This window comes from Bombus affinis, chromosome 1 (genome assembly GCF_024516045.1).
Source record: "Bombus affinis isolate iyBomAffi1 chromosome 1, iyBomAffi1.2, whole genome shotgun sequence".
NCBI lineage: Eukaryota > Metazoa > Arthropoda > Insecta > Hymenoptera > Apidae > Bombus > Bombus affinis.
The window spans coordinates 20,270,343-20,294,370 of NC_066344.1; the positions used below are offsets into that span (position 1 = coordinate 20,270,343).

Sequence of the window (24,028 nt, forward strand, 5' to 3'; positions counted from 1 at the left end):
TGTGTGCCGAAACGTGCAGACATGTGTCCAGTGCCCTGTGAAGTTCACAAAACTCCACGTGACGCCCATCTGTCGAAAGCGAATCCAACAAACCTAGCTAAGCGTTAACAGCCTCTCGACTAGTTCTTTCATACTGAATTAACTAGCTTGATGATGGCTCTAACATTCCAAACAGGCTCTCCGGAGCTAAATTATAACACCGCCGTTCTTCCTCCCCCGTGGCAAAGGGGCAACACATCACTCCTGATAAACGACCATCACTCGAAAAAACGCAAGCTGGAACCAATCAAGACAAATGTGAATAAGAGTCAAGCTAAACCACCAGCCAGCCAGGTGACCATCTTCAATAGATTCTCAATACTGGAGACTCCGGAAGACTCCATGAATGCAACCGAAACGGTAAATAATCACCACGCCCAAAGAATTCCCCCACCCCCGCCAATATTCATTGTCGACGTAATCGACATACAGTCAATGATAAGGATCATTGAAAAAGATATCAGCAAAGAGGACTGCAAGTTAAAAATTAACAACAACCACGTGAAAGTTCTGCCGACCCACCCAGACGCCTATAGAAAGTTAACTAAGTTGCTAAAAACTTTGAATGCAAAATTCCACACATATCAGCTCAAGCAAGAAAGACCTTTTCGTCTGGTGCTACGCAATATCCACCACTCAGTCGATCTAGACGAACTAAAGTTCGAACTTCAAACTCTTGGCCAAGAGGTAACCAACGTCAGCAACATTAGACATAGAGTCACAAAAAAAGAAAATAACAAAGAAATCTACAACGTCAACTGGCTGATGAACTCCATAGTTAAGTTCGAACCACCTCTTGTAAAGAAAGAGATAGTACAATGCAAAAGGTGCCAAAGGTACGGCCACACGCAGAAATACTGCAATCATAACTTCCGGTGCGTAAAATGTGCAGGTAATCACCCCACTGACCAATGCACTAAATCCCCGGAAACCCTCGCCAAGTGTATCCACTGTCAAGGAGAGCATCCTGCGAACTACAAAGGATGCTCAGCCTACAAATCGCTACATAATATAAAGTATCCAAAACTGAGACCCAAGGATACATACATACATACATACATGAACCTAAACCCCAAAAACTCACCACACCAACAGTATCCTATGCGCAGGCAACGCAAGGAAACGTGTACAACTCGAAAACACACAGTGTACACACAGAAAATAGAATTCCCACCCCACAAAGCACTGACAACTTTACCAGACTCGAAAAACTTATCGAGAAGCAAACTGAGCAAATTAACAACTTGCTGTCACTACTCACACGCTTCATGGACAAATTCATAAGCACAGAAGCAAAATAAAACCAATGCGAATAGCTCTGTGGAACGCCAACGGTCTAGCTCAGCACAAAGCCGAACTAGAACTATTCTTAAAACAACAGCAAATCGATGTGATGCTCATATCCGAAACCCACTTCACCGACAAAAACTACCTCAAAATACACGGCTACAACTTCTACCACACCCAACACCCCAGCGGAAAGGCTCACGGCGGCACCGGAATCATAATCAAGTCAAACATCAAGCACTACGAACTTCAACCATTCCAGAAAGACTACCTCCAAGCAACAAACGTAGCAATAGAAGACTGTCATGGTACAATCACCACTTCAGCTGTATACTGCCCTCCCAGACACTCCATCGCCAAAGAAGACTTCGACTACTTCCTGGACACCTTGGGCAACAAATTCATAGCCGGAGGAGACTACAACGCTAAACACACCTAATGGGGTAGCAGACTGGTCACAGTAAGAGGCAAAAACCTCCTCAACAGCATAATAATCAACAACCTCAACTACCTTACCACATACGAACCCACACACTGGCCCACCGACACAAACAAAATACCCGATCTCCTTGACTTCCTCATAACTAAAAATATCTCGTCAAGACACGTCCAAATCAATTCCTCGGCTGATCTCTCCTCTGACCATTCCCCCGTGATAGTAACAATCAGTTCAACTATCATCGAGAATACACCTAATGGCTCCATTCATAACCAACACACCAACTGGCAGCTCTTTAGAGAAATCTTCACACACACAACTTCAGCCTCAACTTCACTAAAAATCAATGAAGAAATCGAAGCAGCCACGGAATACCTAAACACGAGCATAATAAATGCCATCCGCTTCTCCACACCGGCAATAACGTCCATCAGCAAACACGAATATCCCCAGTACATATTAAAAAAAATAGCAGAAAAACGTAGACTAAGAAGAGTATGGCAGACCCATAGAACACCGGAGGACAAACGCAAACTAAACAACGCAACTAGAAAACTATCCAAAACCATAAAAAACTACAATAATGACTGTTTTCACAAATATCTCGCCAGCTTGTCCCCCACAGCCGACTCCAACTACTCTCTATGGAAGGCCTCCAGGAAACTCACGCGCCCCCCACAAATAATACCTCCAATCCGCCGCCCGCAAGGCGGATGGGCGCGTAGCCCTATAGAAAAAGCCAACCTATTCGCCAAACACTTGTCTGAAGTATTCAAACCCCATTCCTCCGTAACTGCTGCAGACGTTACCGAATACCTACACACTCCCTTCCAAATGTCTCCTCCTATTAAGCCCTTCACTTCTGCAGAGATTAAAGTAGCAATCAGTCGCCTAAACCCCAAGAAAGCAGCAGGTCACGACCTAATAGGAAATAAAGCAATCAAGGAACTCCCCATAAAAGGGATCGCACTCATCGCATCAATCTTTAACGCCATCCTCCGCCTTGAACACTTTCCTAAGGCGTGGAAAATCTCACTAATCACTCTCATCCCCAAACCAGGTAAACCAATATATGAAGCCAGCTCCTATCGCCCAATCAGTCTCTTACCTACCCTTTCTAAACTATTCGAGAGGATGCTCACGAATCGTCTCCTTCCACTCCTAGAAGAATTGAAAACTCTCCCAGATCACCAATTCGGCTTCCGAAAACAACACTCAACAGTAGAGAAAATCCACCGCATAACCCACATGATCAGCCAAACCCTTGAAAAGAAAAAATATTGTTCAGCGGTATTCTTAGACATCCAACAGGCATTCGACAAAGTATGGCATGAAGGGCTACTCTACAAGATCAAAAAGATTCTACCCCATCCATACTACTCCATCTTAAAATCCCCGCAGTTCGCTGTTGAGTGCCGAAGCGTACAGACGTGTCTCTAGTGCCCAGTGAAGTTCGAAAGCAACACGTGTCACCCAACCGTCGAACGTGAACATAACGTGCTCCTATCCTTCCAAGTGTTTCCTATCCGCCAGAGAGAAGAAAAGCCTACGCAGCTAACCCCTATCCGAACCTTGACTCATAGCCTCACGACTAGTTATTTATATTGAAATAGCTAGCTCGATGATGGCACAGCTTTCACCACCAGGCTCGCCCACGCAAACTTACAACTACCCCGCACTACTCCCCCCGTGGCAGAAGTGCAGCAGATCTCCACGCGCCAACGATGCCAATAAAGCGAAAAAACGTAAAATTGAACCACCAAATACAAACTCAAACCAACAGCAAACAACACACTTCAACACCCACAATAGGTTCACAATACTTGAATCCACAAACGACGCCATGGAAATCGCAGGCCCGCCACCAAACCAACAAGCACAGAGAAGCCCTCCTCCCCCACCAATATTTGTTAATGATGTCATCGACATCCAGACAATGACCAAGTCCTTAGAGAGAGATATCTCCAAGGAGGACTATAACCTGAAGATAGCCAACAATCAAGTAAAAATCCTGCCGACAAATCCAGAAGCTTACAGGAAGCTCACCAAAACACTCAGGGCCCTGAACGCCAACTTCCACACCTACCAACTCAAAGAAGAAAGACCTTTTCGGGTGGTGCTACGAAACATCCACCACTCCGCAGACATCGACGAACTAAAAATAGAACTATCGAAACTCGGCCACGAAGTCACCAATGTCAGCAATATAAGGCACAGAGTTACAAAAGACCCGCTATCCCTATTTTTCATTGATTTAAAACAGAAACCAAACAACAAGGAAATCTACAGTATCAGTCGCCTAATGAACGCCATCGTTAAATTCGAACCACCGCAAACCAAAAAGGAGATAGTCCAATGCAAAAGGTGCCAAAGATATGGGCACACACAGAAATACTGCAACCACACCTTCCGCTGCGTCAAATGTGCAGGTACTCACCCCACCGACCAATGCAGGAAATCACCGGAAACCCCAGCGAAGTGCATCCACTGTCAAGGTGATCATCCTGCCAACTACAAAGGCTGCTCAGCCTACAAAACCCTGTACTCAAGCAAATACCCCAAACTCAGAACAAAAGAGGAAAATTACCAAACACCCAGCACGCCGAAATCCACCGTAATCCCAATCCCCCCAACCAATCAAACACCCAGCCCTATCAAACTCACCACTCCCTCAAACTCCTATGCCCAAGCGGTACAAGGCACTCAAAATACACCAAATAGCCACAGGGATCCTCCCCAAAATAGTGCCCCCACCTCACCTAACACAGACAACGTCTCTAGACTGGAAAAGCTAATAGAGAAACAATCAGAACAAATAAACAATTTGCTATCGCTATTAACACACATAATGGAAAAATTAATACGCCCAGACACAAAATAAAGCCAAGACGCATAGCTCTGTGGAACGCCAATGGTCTAGCGCAACGCAAACTTGAGCTAGAACTCTTCCTAAAACACCAGCTAATCGACATAATGCTCATATCTGAAACCCACTTCACCGACAAAAACTACCTGAACATAAACGGATACAAGTTCTACCATACCCAACACCCCAGCGGAAAGGCCCACGGCGGCACCGGAATCATAATCAAAGCAAACATCAAGCACTACGAACTTCCACCATTCCAGAAAGACTACCTCCAAGCAACAAACGTAGCAATAGAAGACTATCATGGTACAATCACCACCTCAGCTGTATACTGCCCTCCCAGACACTCCATCGCCAAAGAAGACTTCGACCACTTCCTGGACACCCTGGGCAACAGATACATAGCCGGAGGAGACTATAACGCTAAACACACCCAATGGGGTAGCAGACTGGTTACAGTAAGAGGCAAAAACCTCCTCAACAGCATAATAACCAACAACCTCAACTACCTTACCACATACGAACCCACACACTGGCCCACCGACACAAACAAAATACCCGATCTCCTTGATTTCTTCATAACCAAAAATATCTCGCCAAGACACGTCCAAATCAATTCCTCGGCCGATCTCTCCTCTGATCATTCCCCCGTGATAGTAGCAGTCAGTTCAACTATTATCGAGAATACACCTAATGGCTCCATTCATAACCAACACACCAACTGGCAGCTCTTTAGAGAAGTCTTTACCCGCACAACTTCAGCCTCAACCTCACTAAAAACCAATGACGAAATCGAAGCAGCCACGGAATACCTAAATGCGAGCATAATAAACGCTATCCGCGTCTCCACACCGGCAAAAACGTCCATCAGCAATCACGAATATCCCCAGTACATATTAAAAAAAATAGCAGAAAAACGTAGACTAAGAAGGATATGGCAGACCCACAGAACACCGGAGGACAAACGCAAACTAAACAACGCAACTAGAAAACTATCCAAAACCATAAAGAACTACAATAACGACCGTTTTCACAAATATCTCGCCAGCCTGTCCCCCACAGCCGACTCAAACTACTCACTATGGAAAGCCTCCAGGAAACTCACGCGCCCCCCACAAATAATACCTCCAATCCGCCGCCCGCAGGGTGGATGGGCGCGTAGCCCTATAGAAAAAGCCAACCTATTTGCTAAACACTTGACTGAAGTATTCCAACCCCATTCCTCCATAGCTGCAGCAGACGTCACCGAATACCTGCACACTCCCTTCCAAATGTCCCCTCCTATCCAACCCTTCACTTCTGCAGAGATCATAGAAGCAATCAGTCGCCTAAACCCCAAGAAAGCAGCAGGTCACGACCTAATAGGAAATAAAGCAATCAAGGAACTCCCCATAAAAGGGATCGCACTCATCGCATCAATCTTTAACGCCATCCTCCGCCTTGAACACTTTCCTAAGGCGTGGAAAATCTCACTAATCACTCTCATCCCCAAACCAGGTAAACCAATATATGAAGCCAGCTCCTATCGCCCAATCAGTCTCTTACCTACCCTTTCTAAACTATTCGAGAGGATGCTCACGAATCGTCTCCTTCCACTCCTAGAAGAATTGAAAACTCTCCCAGATCACCAATTCGGCTTCCGAAAACAACACTCAACAGTAGAGCAAATCCACCGCATAACCCACATGATCAGCCAGACCCTTGAAAAGAAAAAATACTGCTCAGCCGTATTCCTAGACATCCAACAAGCATTCGATAAAGTATGGCATGAAGGGCTACTCTACAAGCTTAAAAAAATCTTACCCCACCCGTACTACTCCATCTTAAAATCCTACCTTACCAACAGACAATTCATAGTTAAATGTCTAGGCGCCACTTCCGCAACATTCCAAATAGAATCCGGCATACCGCAAGGTAGTGTCCTCGGACCCCTACTATTCTCCATCTACACTGCCGACTTACCCATATCAAACGAGGTAACAATAGCAACATTTGCCGACGACACAGCACTATTAGCTACCCACGCAGACCCGGCAATTGCCTCATCCACTCTCCAGCGAAGTCTCGACTCCATGGAGAAGTGGTTCCAAAAATGGGGTTTTAAAATAAACGAAAAAAAATCCTCCCATGTAACCTTCACGCTCCGAAAACAAACCTGCCCCCAGGTCACCATTAACAACACAATAATCCCAAGCAAGGACTCCGTAAGATACCTGGGCATGACCCTGGACAGGAGGCTAACTTGGAAAAAACATATCTCGGGAAAAACAAAGCAACTAAAGGAAAAACTAAGAAAATTCTATTGGCTCACGGGCCGACGCTCCAAACTAAACATACAGAACAAAATAACCCTCTACAAGGCCGTAATAAAACCTGTCTGGACCTACGGAATCCAACTATGGGGAACAGCAAGTAACTCCAACATTGAAATACTCCAACGCTTCCAATCGAAAACGCTAAGATCCCTATTAAATGCACCCTGGTATGTTACCAACGAAACAATCCACCGAGACCTCAAGATACCTACAGTCAAAGATGAAATACACAAGTCCAGGAGCAGATATAACACAAGAGTCAACAACCACCACAACCCATTAGTCACCCAACTACTGGACACGACGGACCAGATCCGCAGACTGAAAAGAAAATACCCTCTAGATTAAATCCTTAGATTCTACTAGAACCAACAATATAAAACTATTATAAGTCATGTCATTGTATCACGCCAAATTAAGTTACTGAAAATTCTCAACGAGAATTGATTGTAAATATTCTAATAAATAAAAAAGTCTCTCATTCTGCTTCTGCATTGCATCAAACAAAGCCTTAACTGTTGGGTATATTCCGCTATTAGTTGAAGCGGCGCTAACAGTTTCAGTTTTATCTTCTCGTGGCGTTACCATTATTATACTAATTGTGCTGTGCTTCTCGTTCTGTATTTGGCAAAAGAATCCAGGGCTTGCTCACCTTGATCGTTTACCCCGTAGGGAAGGTTCCGTTGCGGTGTTCCTTTGTCGAAACGTCAAAAGTGTCTGCTCTGTTGCAGTGGTCCACTGATCCTCAATCATCAAGGTTAACCGTAGCCCGAAATACGTAATTTCGTTTTCTTGAAGTTGATGGATCCTGACACGGATCGCCAAAATGTCGCGTAAAATAAAAAAAAGAAATTAAAAAAAAAAGAAACTTTATTTTTTTGTCGTTTATACACTTAATAATACACTTCTGAGCTCTAGGCGTGACTGTTCAAGACTGAAACTCTTACAATTTGACTTTCGGGGGATCTGCTTCTTCTTTGTTTATCACCCCTCAATATTCCAACTAGCCTGTAGGCGTACGGGACCGTTGCCACGCTTCTAGAGCATTCGATGGAAGGGCCGTTGGGATATCGATGACTCATTAGGCACTTCGGCGATATACATTGTCGCCAAAGCCGCAACATCTTTATCTCCATTGTCAGTCCATCGGATTCGAAGTATGCCGACCGTGATACAATCCTGTCCGCGGTGTGTGTGTGTCCTAGTCTCTGACGTGATTTACGTTACACTGTCGTACGTCTTACTCTCATACTCGGCTTTCGACTTCCTGATTCACACTCTCCTGCTTCTACACTCGCTCGTTCTCGCTTCTCAACTCACACTGCACGCCTTTTGCATCCGTTCTCTCCGGCTTCTCAGCTAACACTGCCTTTAGCGTCTCTTTGTCTTTTCCCGTCCTAACGAACACGTGTGCCGAAACACCCGTGGCCAGGGTCACGCAGGCCCTTTCCACGAAACTATCCACTTGAAAGGACCGACGACACATTGATGTACCCGACGATGCCGCGGCTCTCACGACTTTGTTTACGGTTCGGCCGATATCTTAGGCTTTTTGTCCACGATACTACATATATAATATGTATATAATATAAATTCCTGACTGTATCTGTTTTCTATATCATTTCCCATCACTAGAATATTTCTTATGATTGAGAGAAATAATCGTTGATTAGTATGCGTTATTCCTGTTTTTAATTGCATGCTAAAAGTTTCTTTGAATCACTAGGAACCTATTTTTTTGATTGAAACGAAAGCAAGACGATGAGTCACAAAACATGGTGGATCGAAGCAGAATTAAATGATATTGCCGATATTGAGATAGTCAATATGTATAGTGCAAGATGAATTTTTTTAACAAAAAAGTAATTACTTTATTTACAGATTCGACATTGACTTGAAAGACAATATTCTCTGCGACGGAATAAGATCTGCAAATAAAGAAGCGTGGAACTACACTCTGACCGAATTCCTGAAAAAGAAGGACGAAGTCGAAAAAAAGAGTTTATTTTCTCTCTTGGCTTGTTCCCAGTCAGTAGATCTTCTGAAGGAATACTTGCACATGTCCATTCAGGAAAACGCAATTGTGACATTTGATAATGCAGTTCTACATGTAGTGTCTCAGAACGCAAAGGGTGTCAGCATTGCTCTGGAAGTGCTCACCAGCGAAGTTGAGAAGATAAAAAAATTGTAATTAACAATTGGAATTGTTTTCATCGTCGAGAATCCGATCAAATAATATAGAGGTGTGATTGATTCGGTATAATCTATAAAACTTTTCAATTTCAGGAACGAAGCCGAAGACATCATCATATCGAGTGCTGACATAATTGCAAGCGCTATTACAAATAAGGATCAATTTACGCAGGTACGATAACGTTTACTTAAAATATATTAACTTTAAAACTTTACTTTAATTCTTTTTACTTTAATAAAATGCATTGGTTGATATTTATCACAGAGTGAATTTTAACAAAGTCTCTAATGTAATTTTTCTTTTTCCTTATGAAAATATGCTCTTATTGTCGTTCTTCATGCACTCATGCATTTCCTTGGTGTTACGTCGCGTGAAAAGGTCCGCGCGACGTACTTTAATGTCTGACCGTCAAGACTCAAACGTCGTTAGAGAACCCTCAATAAAACTAAGGCCCACCATAAACCGATTCTCATTAGCTTGCAGAAACCTTGAATCCTCCATGTATTTTCGGTTTATAGCTGGTACTTAAAAAGGTCCTTAGGTTTATTGAACGTTCTTAAAAATTACGGAGTAAGCTGGTAGTTATGACGGGAAAACTGTTAATTATATGATAGGGAAAACCAGGCATTTAGAGACTAGAAATGTCTGGGTTTTCCCACGAGTCATGCCGGTAGGATGGATTCCATATCCCAACTTCAACCGTTAACGTCTTAGCCAATGGTAACGGGGATCTGTGTCCTCATGTTCATAACGGAAAGTACGAACAACGAATCAGCTTACTTCGTTCAAAACCTCTCTCATCCCGAGACGTCCACCATAAGTCCCACAGGTAGACACACAAGGAAGTCAGTACGAGTCAGTCTTTCGAGTCAGTACGAGTCAGTCGTTCGATTCAGTACGAGTCAGTAGTTCGAGTCAGTACGAGTCAATTCAAGCCACTCAAGTCACACAGTCGGAGTCAAACAGTCGACGTCTCCTCATTCGGTCATTCGGTTGATTCTGTTGATTCGATTCAGTCAAAGTCGGATCTGATCAATCGCCACATCTACTACGACACGAGAGCCTTCCTCTATCAGATTGGCAGTCAGAATCTGAGCAAGATCCAGGCAATCTTCATACTCAGCGACGTTACTATTGTGTGTGATTAAACGAAGTTGTTGGAGAAAAATATAATCATAACACTGCAAATCACGGAGTTATATTAATTCAACCACCCCTATTGTCTTAACAGAAATCAGGGGATCGATCTACTCGCGGCGTCGATCATTATAATCGTAACGGGAATTTACGACTCCCGTTGACGTGCTTCCTCGCGATTGCGTCTCCCCGCGATTGGCCGGTTTTACACTTGGTCTGATTTAACTTATAAATGTTTTCAATGATTTTTATATGACAAGAGTAGAATTGAAAAGGACATCATGGCTAATCAATATATTTGACGTATACTTTGGTTCTTATGTTCTTACAAAGAATCGTTAGTACAATAGCCAACAGTGAAAAGAGATACAGAATGAATCCGAAGAAAACTTATACGAACAAATGTTTAAACGTGCTGTTCACAATTGTCGTAGTATTAGAAAGTTTCATAATTATAATGTAAAAGCACATGCAAAAGATATGAGGAGTTTATGTATCAAAAGATATAAAGGTCCTCAAAATAGGTAATAGATTTATGAAATATTATAAATGATTATAATCAAGGATATTCAAAATTAAAGCATTCAACATTTTTTATATATTCAATAACTGGTTATTGAGATTAATAATTGCTGATTATATTCCTTCCTTGTGGTTCTCCATTATATAGTAGTAACTTAAACTTCATACTAGTAAATATATCTATCATCATTTTGAGTAAGTTTCTCCAGTTATTAATAATTAATAGTATGCAATAATTTTTTTCTTGACAGTTAATTACATTTTTGGCGAAGGAGAGATTTGAACCAAACATTATTCAGACTACCTTATTGAAGGCAACCAGAAATTTGGTATGGCTTAACGTCCATCAAGAAACCATTGAGAACTGGTTGTACACTCACAGGGACTATTTCAACTCCTCCAGGTCGCTGACGTTTGAAACGCTTCTCATTATATTCTCAATATTTATTTTAGATTCTACTAAAAACGTATTCAGTTGAACTGTAGTTAGAATGTATTTAATTGGTTCACCGAGAAACCGAGGCGCATAAAAATACAACCAAGTATTAGAACAAATCGAGAATGATCATATGTATAGAATGCATTAACACGATCATGGAATCAATGATTCGATAGAGAAGTATAATATACAATCCGTGAAGATTTGGAATATTTTTATAATTTAATGTGTAATAATGATTGTAGGGAATGATGTTTGGTCTAAATATATTTTTATACTATGTTAAAAAATGTATAATAAAGAGTGAAATCATAATGTCGTTCTGGATTTACTTATTTAATTCGTACAATTTAATCTATTTACAATAATATTAACAAAGAAAAAGAATATCATTAGAACATGAAAAATAAATAGTAATTTTAATCGCATGAAGCTGTTTAGAAATATGTTACATAATTAAGATGCATAATTTATATAGTAAATGTTTCATGCATTGGTGCAATCATGTGTGTATATAGGTATTATGTCATTTACTTGAAACACCAGTTAGTGTTTAATAACTTAATATTTTATAATATTATAAATAATATTGTAAATGTATAAATATAGATATATGATAAAGAGACTTAAAAATAAATAAAGAATTGAGTGACTTTTATAATCTTATATTTTCGCTCGAAATAAAACAATATACATGTATAATTTTAACCTTCTGACTTCATCAGGCTTGTTAACCCTAGCTGATTCCAACTTTTTAACTCTTCAACTTGTCCGTGTACTACGTCCTTTCTATGTGATTCCCGAGATATCTCGCAACAATGATTATGGTATAATTGCTAATGTAACGATCTTTTATACAGAGTGGATCGGAAATCATAAAAATAACCGGGCACGGGATGGATCTGTATGAAAAAATAAGAAACATATAAAATACAAATTTTTCATATGACGCTTCGTTCCAGAGACAATCGAGTTTGAAAATTTGTCAAGTATACTTCAACTGAACTAATTAATACGAGATTATCATACATGTAAAAATCAGTTTAAAATATTAAAGAATATTTTTCCATTTAAAGTCTCATTTTCAAGAAAGTAAACTTTGAATTTGTTTAATTACGAACTGATCTGATACACACGCATGACATAATTTCAAATTTATCTTTCTTGAAGAAACAAAGCATCAAATGAGAAAATTTTATTCTACATTTTTCACTTATTTTCACATGCAGTTTAAATTCCTATCGACTATTCATTCTTCTTTAATTCGGGAAATTTAGATATACTTGTCAAATTTTCAAACTCGATTTTCTTAAAAATGGAGCCTCGGATGAAAAAGCGTTATGCCAAAATTTTTTCTTAGCTTTTTACGTAGAATCACCCCTTGCCTCGTTGTGCTACGATTTCCGCCCTAACCTGTATGATAATAATTACAGTAAGATATTTAAATGAGAATAACTTAACTTAGAAATAAATTAAAAAAAGAGAATTATAAAAAGAGAATAAAAAAATTGATATGTTTTAATAATTTATAATTATAATTTGCGGGAGAAATGGATAAAGCGTGGGGTGAAAGTGATACTTACCTTTGACGGGTAATCCCTTAGTATATACATCTTTTTCGTTCTGCAAGTGAAATTGATTAAATTTGTTATAATTAAAAAGTACCTATAACAAAAGATATGTGTATAATATATCTTTAATAGAATATGGGAATTGAAGGACTCTCCGTCGAACCCTCGGAGAGATAAAACGTGTTTACAAACAAGCGTCAGCAAGTAATAACGAAAGTACAAGCAAAGGTGTTTAAACTCCCAATAACTAATCTTATTAGAGTTTTTTTTAATTTCATTGTTAACTTAAAAAGAATAAAAAGGAGAACTGTAACTGTCTCTGATTACGGAGACATTTGCAGATATGTTTTTAAAAATATAGCATCGGCGACAGCTAAATTCCATCCTACTACATCTTATGAGAAAATGGTGCAGCAAGTCCAACATCCTACAGAAGAAATTGAAAGACTTTTTAGTGCAACAATATACAGTGGCCATAAATAATATAGTCTACTCACTCGAGCTATTGGGATGAATTTGACCTGATTTAACGGAACTTTCTTGGGTAAATCGCTGTCAAATATTCTAGAAAATAAATATTTCGTGTTGCGCCGCCTGAAAAGTTCATGCTAAATACGTGGAAATTCAATATATCAGTAATTATCGCTTTTTTGGTACATTTTTTAAAATATCTGCTCTAGAAACGCACTTTTGTACAAAAAGTTTCAAATATTTTTTGTTCATAGTGACTATAAGTTTAAAACACGGTCAGATAGAACACATGTTCATATGAACCTTTTTCATTATACCTTTTCTTCACTCCTGAAGTCGGTCCTATATATTATGATACATTCCCTATAGATATAATAGAATTTATGTATTCACACAATGTAAGAATACGATAGAGCATAAAGTAAATTAGAGCCATTTTGCGTAAAATAGTAATAAATCATCTAGTTTATATTCATGAAGTTAATACTATTATAGATAGAAGTAAATCACAAAAAGTGAACTAATTCTTCTTGTCTTCAGAAGAGAAAGACAATGAAAAATCTAAGGCACTATTTCTACACTTGCGTTCCTTTATCCTTCGTAGACTACATTTTATAAAATACAAGTTATCATATCTGCTAAATTATTAATTTTCCGACATAGATAAGTTGATAACTTTTCATAGGGAATGTCAAAACGGAAGGATTAATGTATTAAAAAATATATAATTTCATTCAAAACAGTAAAGGTGACCTTCATATGTCCTCTATGTTTCTACCCACAATAGACTATTGCCATCAAATTATGCGTCCCTAATTTAGCTTTTTTTTTTTGAAACATTTTTCAGTATCATGAATAATCTCAGAGATATTTATACGTATCGATTTAAATGAAATAATAGATGTCTTAGAAATTAGTAATGTTATACTTAAGTCGTAAGTTACTGAAAAGTGGAAAAGATTTCAGTGGATATTTGGATTGTTCTGCGCGACATATATAAACGAGAAATTATTTTTGATAATCTTATCTGGAAAATCGACAGGCAGTATTAACTAGATAAGGTAATTCTGTTAAGTAAATAATACTTTCATTACCGGTACAATATGCCGTCTTACATCTGGATTAACCAGATTATAAATATCCATTGTTTCTTTTCAGTTAAAAACCCCAGCCTAGAATCAGGCGGTATTCAATTGGAGAAGCCCCGTAATTGATTTTCTCAAGAGAGAGCTCCAGCCCCAATCCTTTGATGGAAGCCACGCATGGGTAGCACGCATTCTGGGTAGCACGTCAGTGCCGAGTCCGGAGGCATCAGTGTCTGTAGCACCCCGTCATACGCGAGGTCCCAGAGAAGTGGGCCTAATACAGACGCCTGCGGGACCTTGCTAACCACTTCTCCGCCCCGGTTAGTGTAGATATTACTCCGGTCCCGGAGATATATCCGAACTACGCCCTGGAAGTAGAGAGGCACCCGGTGGAACTCCAGGGCCCCCTCTATCCTCCCTCAGGGCAAACATGACAGGCCTTAAACATTGTTTAGATTCTGGACACTCGAAATATGGTTATTTTGGCCTTCGCATCGGTAATCCAACACAAATGTCACAATTTATTTTAAATGCGTAGGTAATATAAATTTCATTAACATATCAATGACATTTTCCTGATTAAAATGATACCAAACACAAATTTTTATGAAATTTTATAGTAAATTTTATATAAAAGTATATATATCAATACTATTTCCAATAGTAAATTTTTAAATATGATTTCGAAGAGTCACATTATTCAATTTTATAAAAGTATTATATTTGATGTCATTTTAATTCAAAAAATCTCACCAATGCATACTGTGTTGGTCAGTGGACAAAAATGAAAAATTCTGAGTGTCAAATCTCTAAATTTTGCTGTCATGAAGTATTAGGAACAAACTATTATTTGTTATATTACTCATAATTTTTCTGAACCTACCTATTTGTAGGTAGAATTGATACATGGGGAGCACGAGGCGGGTGCGGGCTCTCATGGCGTAGGACCACGCCCTGGGAAACCCTTATGAATCTGATGTTCTCCTATAGCCGGGCGGTGGCGGATCAGTGCCTTGGGCACCCGCTAATGGCCGATTCGGTGAGGAGAACTTCGGAGAAGTTGGTGGGCCCGTACCTGCCAAGACCACTCACCTCACTTTCTTGTGAGGTTCCCCGTCACCCTGCTCCGGCCTTGACCGGAGTAGGGTGCGAAAGAGTGAGTGGCACCAGGACGGGGACTCTAGATGACGACTTCGGCGATATGGAAGGAAAAAAAAAATGAATATGAATAACAGGACAAAATAAAAAATCGTTTACGGTGGAGGGGATGAATACCCCAGTACCGGCGCAGCCGCGGGTTGTAAAGCGGGCAGCGCTGCGTCGTCATCGAGCAAGTGTGGCCGTCCGGGGGTGGGCCGCCAGACCCCCGGTCGCGTTCTTGCGTCTGGCGAGGAAGACAAGGGAGCCTCACGGGCTTGGGTCGCGGCTGCGGCGCGGTGGCGGCGGGGGGTTGGATCCGCAGACGACGAAACTCCGTTGTGTTCTCCCTCTCCGGCCGTTGCGGGGGCGCTCGGCATGCGGCCTTACCGGAGGACCACAGGGACCGCAGAGGGTCCCGCCTTTACCGCCTTCGCCGCCAACGGTCGCAACGGCGATACGGGACGCCGTACGCGGCGGGGGGACACATCCGCAGGGGATTCGGAATCCGCATGGCTGCCGGTCCCCGGAAAAAGGATTCACGACCGTCACAGGGGGAGGAAGAGGGAGAGTTAGGCGAAAGAACAGAAAGCCAGCTCGGTGATCGAGCGAGGACGGGGCTACGTGGCCGCGAAATGGGGCGACCTAGCCGTGGTGTCGCCCAACATCAGCCGGACGGAGTACGCCTCCTTCCTGGACGGGCTCGCGGCTTGTGTGAGACGCCTGGGCGCCTGTCCGTCACTGGTCCTCGGGGACTCCAACGCTCACTCTACGGCGTGGAGCTCCCGTAGGACCAACGGAAGGGGGCGCGACGTGCAGGGCTGGGCGGAGGCGCTTCGGGCACCGATGCCTCCGAACTCGTTACTGGCGTGCTACGCCGAAGACACGTTGGTGCTGGTCTGAGGCACGGCGTGGGGCAGAACTGTCCGTCTGGCGGAGCGGGCGATGGCCTGCGTGGTCACCGCAATCAAGGGATTGGGGCTGACGGTGTCCCCTGAGAAGTCCGAGGCAATGTGGTTTTGCCGTAGGGCCGATCACGGGACGCCTCCAGCGGGTTATCCCCTGAGGTTGGAAGGGACTGAGATTGGGGTCGGAAGCAGCATGAAGTATCTGAGCCAGACCCTCAACAGCCACTGGACCTTCGGCGCTAACTTCGAACGTCAGGCACCGTCTGCCGAGGCGACGGTGAACGCCTTAGTACGTTTGCTGCCTCGGCTGGGTAGGCACGGCATCGGAGTGCGCTGGCTGTACGCCGGCGTGGTGCGATCGAGGCTCCTCTATGGAGCTCCGATCTGGACAGAGGACTTGATGGCCAGCCGCCGCAATCTCCTAAAGGTCAGGAGGTTGCACAGGACGGTGGCCATCAGGGTAGTGAGGGGCTTTCACAGCATTTTGGCTGCAGCAGCGGCGGTGCTCGCAGGGTTCCCCCCGCTCGAACTGGGCACTGAGGTGTCTCGAAATTTACCTCCACACGCGGGGTCTGTCGGACGGGGACGGGACTGCGGGCGACGACGTTGAGGGTCGGGCTCGACGGGCCCTGCTCGACAGATGGCGTGTCAGCCTCGACACATGGGCGGGCGCGCCGCGGCTAAGGGTTCTCGAGGCCGTCCTTCCAAACTGGGATGTTTGGTTGGATGGGCCCGGGCCCCTCTGACTTACAGGGTGACGCAGGTGCTCACCGGGCACAGATGCTTTGGCGAATACTTGCACCGAATCAGGAAGGAAGCGACCGCCCGTTGCCACCACTGCGATGCGAGCGTGGATTCGGCGCAGCACACGTTAGAGTTCTGTCCGGCGTGGGCGCGGCTGCGCCGCGATCTGGTCGCGGAAATCGGGTGGGATCTCTCGCCACAGGCGATTCTCGCGGCACTGTTGGCGAGCGTGAGAGGGAGGAGGGCCGTGACCTCCTTCTGTGAGCAGGTTATGCTTCGGAAGGAGGCAGCGGAAAGAGTGAGGGTGCGGAGCTCCCACCCCGAGAGGATCGACCGGTGGGGGCGCGTCAAACGCCGCGGGCACGCTTGGACAAGGCGCTTCAGGGCCGCCGCTCCCCCCGGTGGGGGTCAAAGTTATGTGCTGATAAATCATCGCCTTAGAATCGCCAGGCAGTCCGGTAGGGGAACCAGACTGCTTTGTACGGCGGCTCCAGAGACGATGCATTTTTGTGCGCGGGAGGGGCCCGGTGTGTCGTTTGCACCGGTTCCCGGGCCTCTTTCGATCGCAGCCGTGTCAGTCATCGTGGAGATTTTAGTCGGTTGGAGTCCGGCACTACCACACCACTAACCCCCCCCCCTCCCAGAAGTGGCCTGGTGACCGTGCGGATTTCCTCCACGTAAAAAAAAGTTAGAATTTTCAATTTGATTTTCATAAATTGTCTTTAATATTGTAGTACCTTTAAAATGGGTAAGTAATTGTAATGCAATAATAACAAGTCGTCCTAATTGTTTATATAAAATAGTACCTCATAGTACCTTAATGGTACTTTGTAAAAGTACCAAAAAAGTACTTTTCTTTCCGTTGAGGAAACCTTCATATTCGCCCCGCACCCTCCTGCGAGAGGGCGCTGGTTAATGCCGGATTCGTACCGCCGTACTGTGTTCATGGCGGAAGGGGCCCTGAAACCGATCATAAGCATGACATCACGAGCCCCCTTCGCGCCGAGTTCACTTCGAGTTATGCAGAAAAGTACCTCGCGAACCTTTAATATTTACGAAACGCTTCGACTCTCAGTCCTTTCTTCTCTTTCACTCGTGTTGTCCTTTTCTACGTTTGGCATGTCTAAGATCACACTTTCGAAGAATAAAATCGTCTCTACCTCTCCATAATTGCAGTACTTGGGTCCCAAATTCCTGCCAATTATCGGTATCGTTTTTTAAATTCCTAGTACACTTGGTTGTGAAATATATTCCAAGATATCAAATGACAGAAGCATTACAGTTAATCAATATAGTTTCGAATGAAATTTTTATTTATGTTAACAAAGTATTAATGTATCTCAATAAATGGTAAAGGACATTGTGTTATTTTATATGGTGACCCAATTTATGTATTACATTTGTTAAATGCTTTTGCGCTAATCTTCTTTCGTTACTCCAAATTGAAAATTGGAGTTAATTCTAGATTTTGCATAGGTGTAATTTATTCTGTTGTACATTTTTTTTCGCCTTTCCATTTTTAGTTCTTTGAACCTTTTTGTTTCCTTTATTTTTGTATTCTTTATTATCTTTTTAATCTTTTTTATTTGGTTTCAACGCGAGTGATTTGGATGTGTACTGTGTGCAGTATGTCCAATGCATATTATATGTATCGTGCTTATTATCTACTCTATTTGCAAAAAACAGTATTGAGCATTTATTATAATATAAAACGATTGCTATTTTTGTTATAATTTTGCTATGATAGATCGCGATGCGTGAATTTTGTATAAAGATTGTTAATAGGTGCCTTTATTTATTAATTATTTATGTAGGAAAGGATTAGAGAAAACATTAATCCTCCCTACTCGAAAATTCGTTGAGACGATTTTCGATCTACTGTTATGAATTTTAATAAGTAGGCTGGTATAATGCTTAATGTTCGATTTTTCTTACAAAACACAGGAAGGTTTTCGTCTTCAAATGTCATAATCTTCTTCTTTACGACTTGTACAAGGTAAATTGCTGCCCATGGGTCGTTCGATTTGAGCATTCGTGTCCACTCCGATGCTTAAGCTGATCCACAATATTTGCGTTCGTGTAAAGAACTTTGCTCGTTCCCACCGACATTTCGGCCAATTTTCAATTGTCAATAATTAGAAAACAAAGTCGAAGAAACTTTTTCGTTATTGACTTTCATCTTATTTTAATTTCAAGAATCACCAATTAAATCTTTTTACGCCCGTATATTGTGTGTTCTTACTACAAGTCGAAAAAATTCTGTCTGATCTACATTACACTCATTTTATAATGTTGAAGCATAAATACACAACAAATTATAAAGTACTTGTAAACAATAAACGTTATTAATTTGAATTAAGACAGCTTCTGCATATATACAGGATGAACAACATAACCTGATCGCCTTGAATATCTGAGTTGTTTTGATGATAAGAATCATCACAACGTGATAGCGAAATCATAACGACGCGGACCTTTTCGCGCGACGTAACAGACTATTTGATTTGTTGTTGGTGGTCTAGTACATAAATACAGGGTGTCAAAAAATTATGCATGGCTTTAGGAAGTGATTCTACACCTGCAGTTCGGTGAAAATCTGTTTAAAAAGTGAACCGCAAAATTGACCTTGAGCATGATTTCGAGATCGATTTTTTCTGTTATTATCGTACAGTACTCATCATTGGAGCAAAAGTCTCAAAGAAACCATTGGTTGCAAATGATCCGTTCTCTCGGGAAAAAATGTTTAAAGTTCCCTTAATCCTTAAACTATTTTATTCATATTTTTGCATCAGATATGGCATAAAATAATGTCGATGCCAATACTTACTTACTTGTATAATATCCATCACTTTTGTTTTCGAATTATCTTTATTTACCTGCTTTATATCTCATTATTTACCTTTTGTTTACGTTTCTATCTACGACAAGTTTGATTATTTTGGGCAAAGTCCAATGTTGAATTTTAAGATGTTGAAACTTGGTAGTTAATTCAAATAAACATATTTATTTTATTATTTACTCTACATGATCTATTGTAGGAATCAAACTTGTACGAATTATTTTTCTTTATTTCCGTCCTACTCCTTCCTCATTATTCAGTACTTTAAAATGTCATTTTATTAGATTATTCGTACCGAAGCAATGTACGATAACGAACCTCTGCTTTGATAATGAAATATTTAATACATTTTAATTTAAGTGATTTGACGATAATTATTATAATGTTCTCAATTATAGTATGATATAAAAATATGTTATCTTTGTCATTGCATTTTTATCTGTAGACTGTCTTTCTATTTTAAGAAGACCGGTTTACTTTTTGAAACTTTAAGAAATCTAGAAAATTACAAATATTAATGCAATATTAATTTTTAAGCGTACTTTTCAAACATAAAATCTAAGAAATTGTTCGTGAAATGAAACGTGTAAAATTGAGACTAATATGTCTATAAAAATTGTAGAGTTATCAGGAATAAATAGAAGATGATGAATGTTATTTAGATAAGATTCCGTTTTGTAGATAAGTCGATTTTGATGCGTAAACGTTGCTTTCCAATTCAGATACTAACACACACATTGATAGATTACTTTTGCTGTAAATGTTGTCCTTAATATAAAAGGAAATGTATTTTTCATAATATGATTAATTCAGATTTAGAACTAAGTACTCCATGAATGGTTAATTTCAATGCAGATTACTTTATCATGAACCAATAATATACTACAATAATAAAATAAAAAACATAGAAAATAAAATGTCGGTTAAGCATATTAAATATTCTTTATAGTTTTCATTGATAAAGTAATTAAAGAAAAGTAACAAGAAACAAAGCGATTTTACGAAATCAGTGATTGTGACCTAAGTGTATGTATATGTCGGGTACACATTATGATTAAGGTTAGGGGCGTGAAGCGAATCTTCATTTGGATTAGACATTGTTGTTATACAATAGAGAAGATATTTACTAGCGCAAATATGATTATTACAGAATTTGACAAGTAACCATGATAATTAGATACTCGAGATGCTAATGACAATGATCTTAGATTCAATAACGAATCCGCGATCAATGGGATAACCAAATGCGCTTTCTTCCAAAGTCTAAGTTGTACTCCACTTGCTTGTCTACGGTACAAGTATTACTGAACACTTTGTAAAAACATAGAATATCCACCGAGCGTAAAGACGCTATGTATCTCGCTAACAAGACCTCACGAGAGAAAAACTTTCCGTCACGATGATGTTGCAGAGGAGAACTATGATGGGGTGTCTAAGGACACGACATTGTCGGATTCGTGGAGAGATTCGGAAAGAGATATATGAAATCAAAAATGTTCTAAACACAATAGTAACAGTGGAGCCACCTAGACACAAAAATGACATACCGCAGTGCATACGGTGTCAGCAATATGTACACGTAAAACATTACTGCAATAGAAACCCGGCGTGTGTTAAATGCGCAGAAAAGCACCTAACAATAAACTGTACATATGTAGGAAAAATAAATGAAGTAAAATGCTTCAACTGCAATGGAAACCGCCCAGCTAGCTACAAAGACTCTGTAGTCAGAAAACAACTGCAACGTAAACTGTTTCCGCCGCTACGAAACATACAACACAATACAATGCATACAATAACATACAATAACTTACAAGCGCAACAGTACAGCACAGAAACTGAGACAACATCAAATTTACAGCATGCCATGAACATAAACCACAGTAACACTAATACCTTTGGTAGTCGAAGCTACGCGCAAGTAATCAGCCAATCGCCACCCCTAGCCAACCAAAATCAGAACAATAACAGCAACGACATTACAGAAATCAAGGAAATGCTCAAACAATTCATAAAAAACACCGGAATGCTAACAAAAAAGATAAGCGAACAAAACGCAGTTCTCAGACAGCAAACGCAACGAATCACAGTCATGCTACAACTACTTACAAACATGCTAAACAAAAAATAAAAACGGACACGCTGAAAATAGCAGCCTGGAACTCAAGCGGCCTGCAACAACGGGCTGCAGAAACTAAAACATCCCTGTATAACAACAATATCGACATATTACTTGTGTTCCGCCGCGCAACACATCTGCACTCCATACCGCGCGGCTTGACAGCCGACGGTCTACGTGCCATACTTCGAACCTTCCATAGGCCCAAGGACCCACCATAAAGTCGAAATCCTAACTGCATTGTTACCACATATGGTTTAAGTCAAGCTGTTTGCCTGAAAAGACTTTCCAATTCTAGAAGTGTTTTCAGCTTGTTTCTTAGAAGGGTCCTTGGGTTTATTACGAAAGGAGGGAAGGAGAAAGGAAGTAGTTACCTAATGGGAAAAACGAAATAATTGCCTAGCGGAAAATCTGAGTTTCCCTATAAACTATGTCGCCTAGGACCCAAGTTGGTAGGAGGCTTCTCCCTCCTATCTTCCTCCCTAACATTGGTCACAACCAATCGGCATGGCAGATCATTGCCCTCACTTTCCTAACTAAAAATGTAAGCAACGAATCCGCGTTCTTCGTTCAAAGGGCACACCCATACCGAGTTTTCCTCCGTACTCACATTAGAATAAACTTCAGAGTTCCTTCATCTCTCACGGTGACTAGAGTTCCTGCAATCCCTATAACTCTCACCGTTCCTATATCTCTCAGAGTTCCGTCGTCTCTCACGGTGCCTAGAGTTCCTACAATCCCTATAACTCTCACCGTTCCAACATCTCTAAGAGTTCCATCAGCTCTCACGGTGCCTAGAGTTCCTGCAATCCCTATAACTCTCATCGTTCCTATATCTCTCAGAGTTCTGTCGTCTCTCACGGTGCCTAGAGTTCCTACAATCCCTATAACTCTCACCGTTCGAACATCTCTAAGAGTTCCATCATCTCTCACGGTGCCTAGAGTTCCTGCAATCCCTCTTGCTCTCACCGTTCCTATATCCCTCAGAGTCTTCCTGCGGCTCTCAAAGTGCCTACAAGGCCTAGAGCCTCATACGGCTCTCACAGTATTCAGGAGTCCGACAGCTCCTACAGCTCTCACGGGCCTAAAACTCCTATAGCTCTCATTCTCTCATCTAAGAATAATCCTTCTCTTCGTTATCTGTATCCTTATCAACGGCGTTACTACTTTGTGTGATTGTATAAAGTGTTGGAAATATGTATCTTTATAACTCTGTGACTCCCAGTGTTATACCACAACAACTAACCCTATTATCCTAACCGAAATAAGGGGATCGAACTATTCGTGGTGTCGATTATTCTAATCGTAACGGGAATTTACGACTCCCGTTGACGCGTATTCCAACGACCGCGTCCCCCGCGAAAGCTCGAAAATACAACTTGTTTCAGAAACACGCTTCACTCCAAAAAACTAAATGAAAATACCATACTACACCATATATGATATCGCAGTGATAATAAGAAACGATACTGCACGGCCCTCTTTATGGACATAGAGAAAGCATTTGACAAAAAAAACCACGAAAAACTACAAGCAATCAGTAAACAATCGCCGAAAGAAATACACCAATTAATAAAATCTTACTTAAGCAGCAGAACCTCCGTAATAAAAATCAAGGATACATACTCTGAAGCTAAAGACATGAAGGCAGGGGTTCCGCAAGGAAGCGGCTTAGAACCAATGGTATACATATACACGGCCAACATACCAACAACTACCAATAGCAAAATACAGACATTCGAGGAAGAAACAGCTGTACTAGTCAGTTACACTAACCCAGAATCAGCAGTCCAATTACTACATCACATATTACAAAAATCGAAAAGTGGCTGCAAGATAAACAAATAAAAGCAAATCCCAACAAATGCAACCATATTACATTCACACTGCAAAAACAGATACCACCAAACATC

At 41.3% G+C, this 24,028-nt stretch overlaps 1 protein-coding gene and 1 long non-coding RNA gene across 10 annotated transcripts in view; one reads left to right on the forward strand and one right to left on the reverse strand.

The window, feature by feature from the left end:
* The window catches only part of LOC126917605 (aminopeptidase N-like), a 73,332-nt gene that overhangs the window by 22,819 nt on the left and 26,485 nt on the right, over positions 1–24,028 (forward strand). Inside the window, exons 11-12 of one of the 7 annotated variants that reach the window (XR_007711012.1) lie at positions 8,949–9,136; positions 9,236–9,314. The exons of 2 other annotated variants lie outside the window; for them this stretch is intronic. Coding sequence is in view for 3 of the 5 variants with exons in the window: in XM_050724673.1 (XP_050580630.1) it covers positions 8,831–9,136; positions 9,236–9,314 (385 nt within the window). In the remaining 2 variants the exon portion in view is untranslated. Of the gene's footprint in view, positions 1–8,830; positions 9,138–9,235; positions 9,315–24,028 lie in introns of those variants that run through there. 4 more of the 7 variants (XM_050724673.1, XR_007711013.1, XM_050724682.1 and 1 more) reach the window with 4 other exon arrangements.
* Positions 1,415–24,028, reverse strand: part of LOC126918066 (uncharacterized) — a 60,737-nt gene continuing 38,123 nt past the window's right edge. The window contains exons 2-3 of one of the 3 annotated variants that reach the window (XR_007711201.1): positions 5,325–7,074; positions 1,415–2,018 (exon numbers count right to left, since the gene is read on the reverse strand). This is a non-coding gene — a long non-coding RNA (uncharacterized LOC126918066). Of the gene's footprint in view, positions 2,510–5,324; positions 7,075–24,028 lie in introns of all 3 variants that reach the window. The other 2 variants (XR_007711195.1, XR_007711196.1) reach the window with 2 other exon arrangements.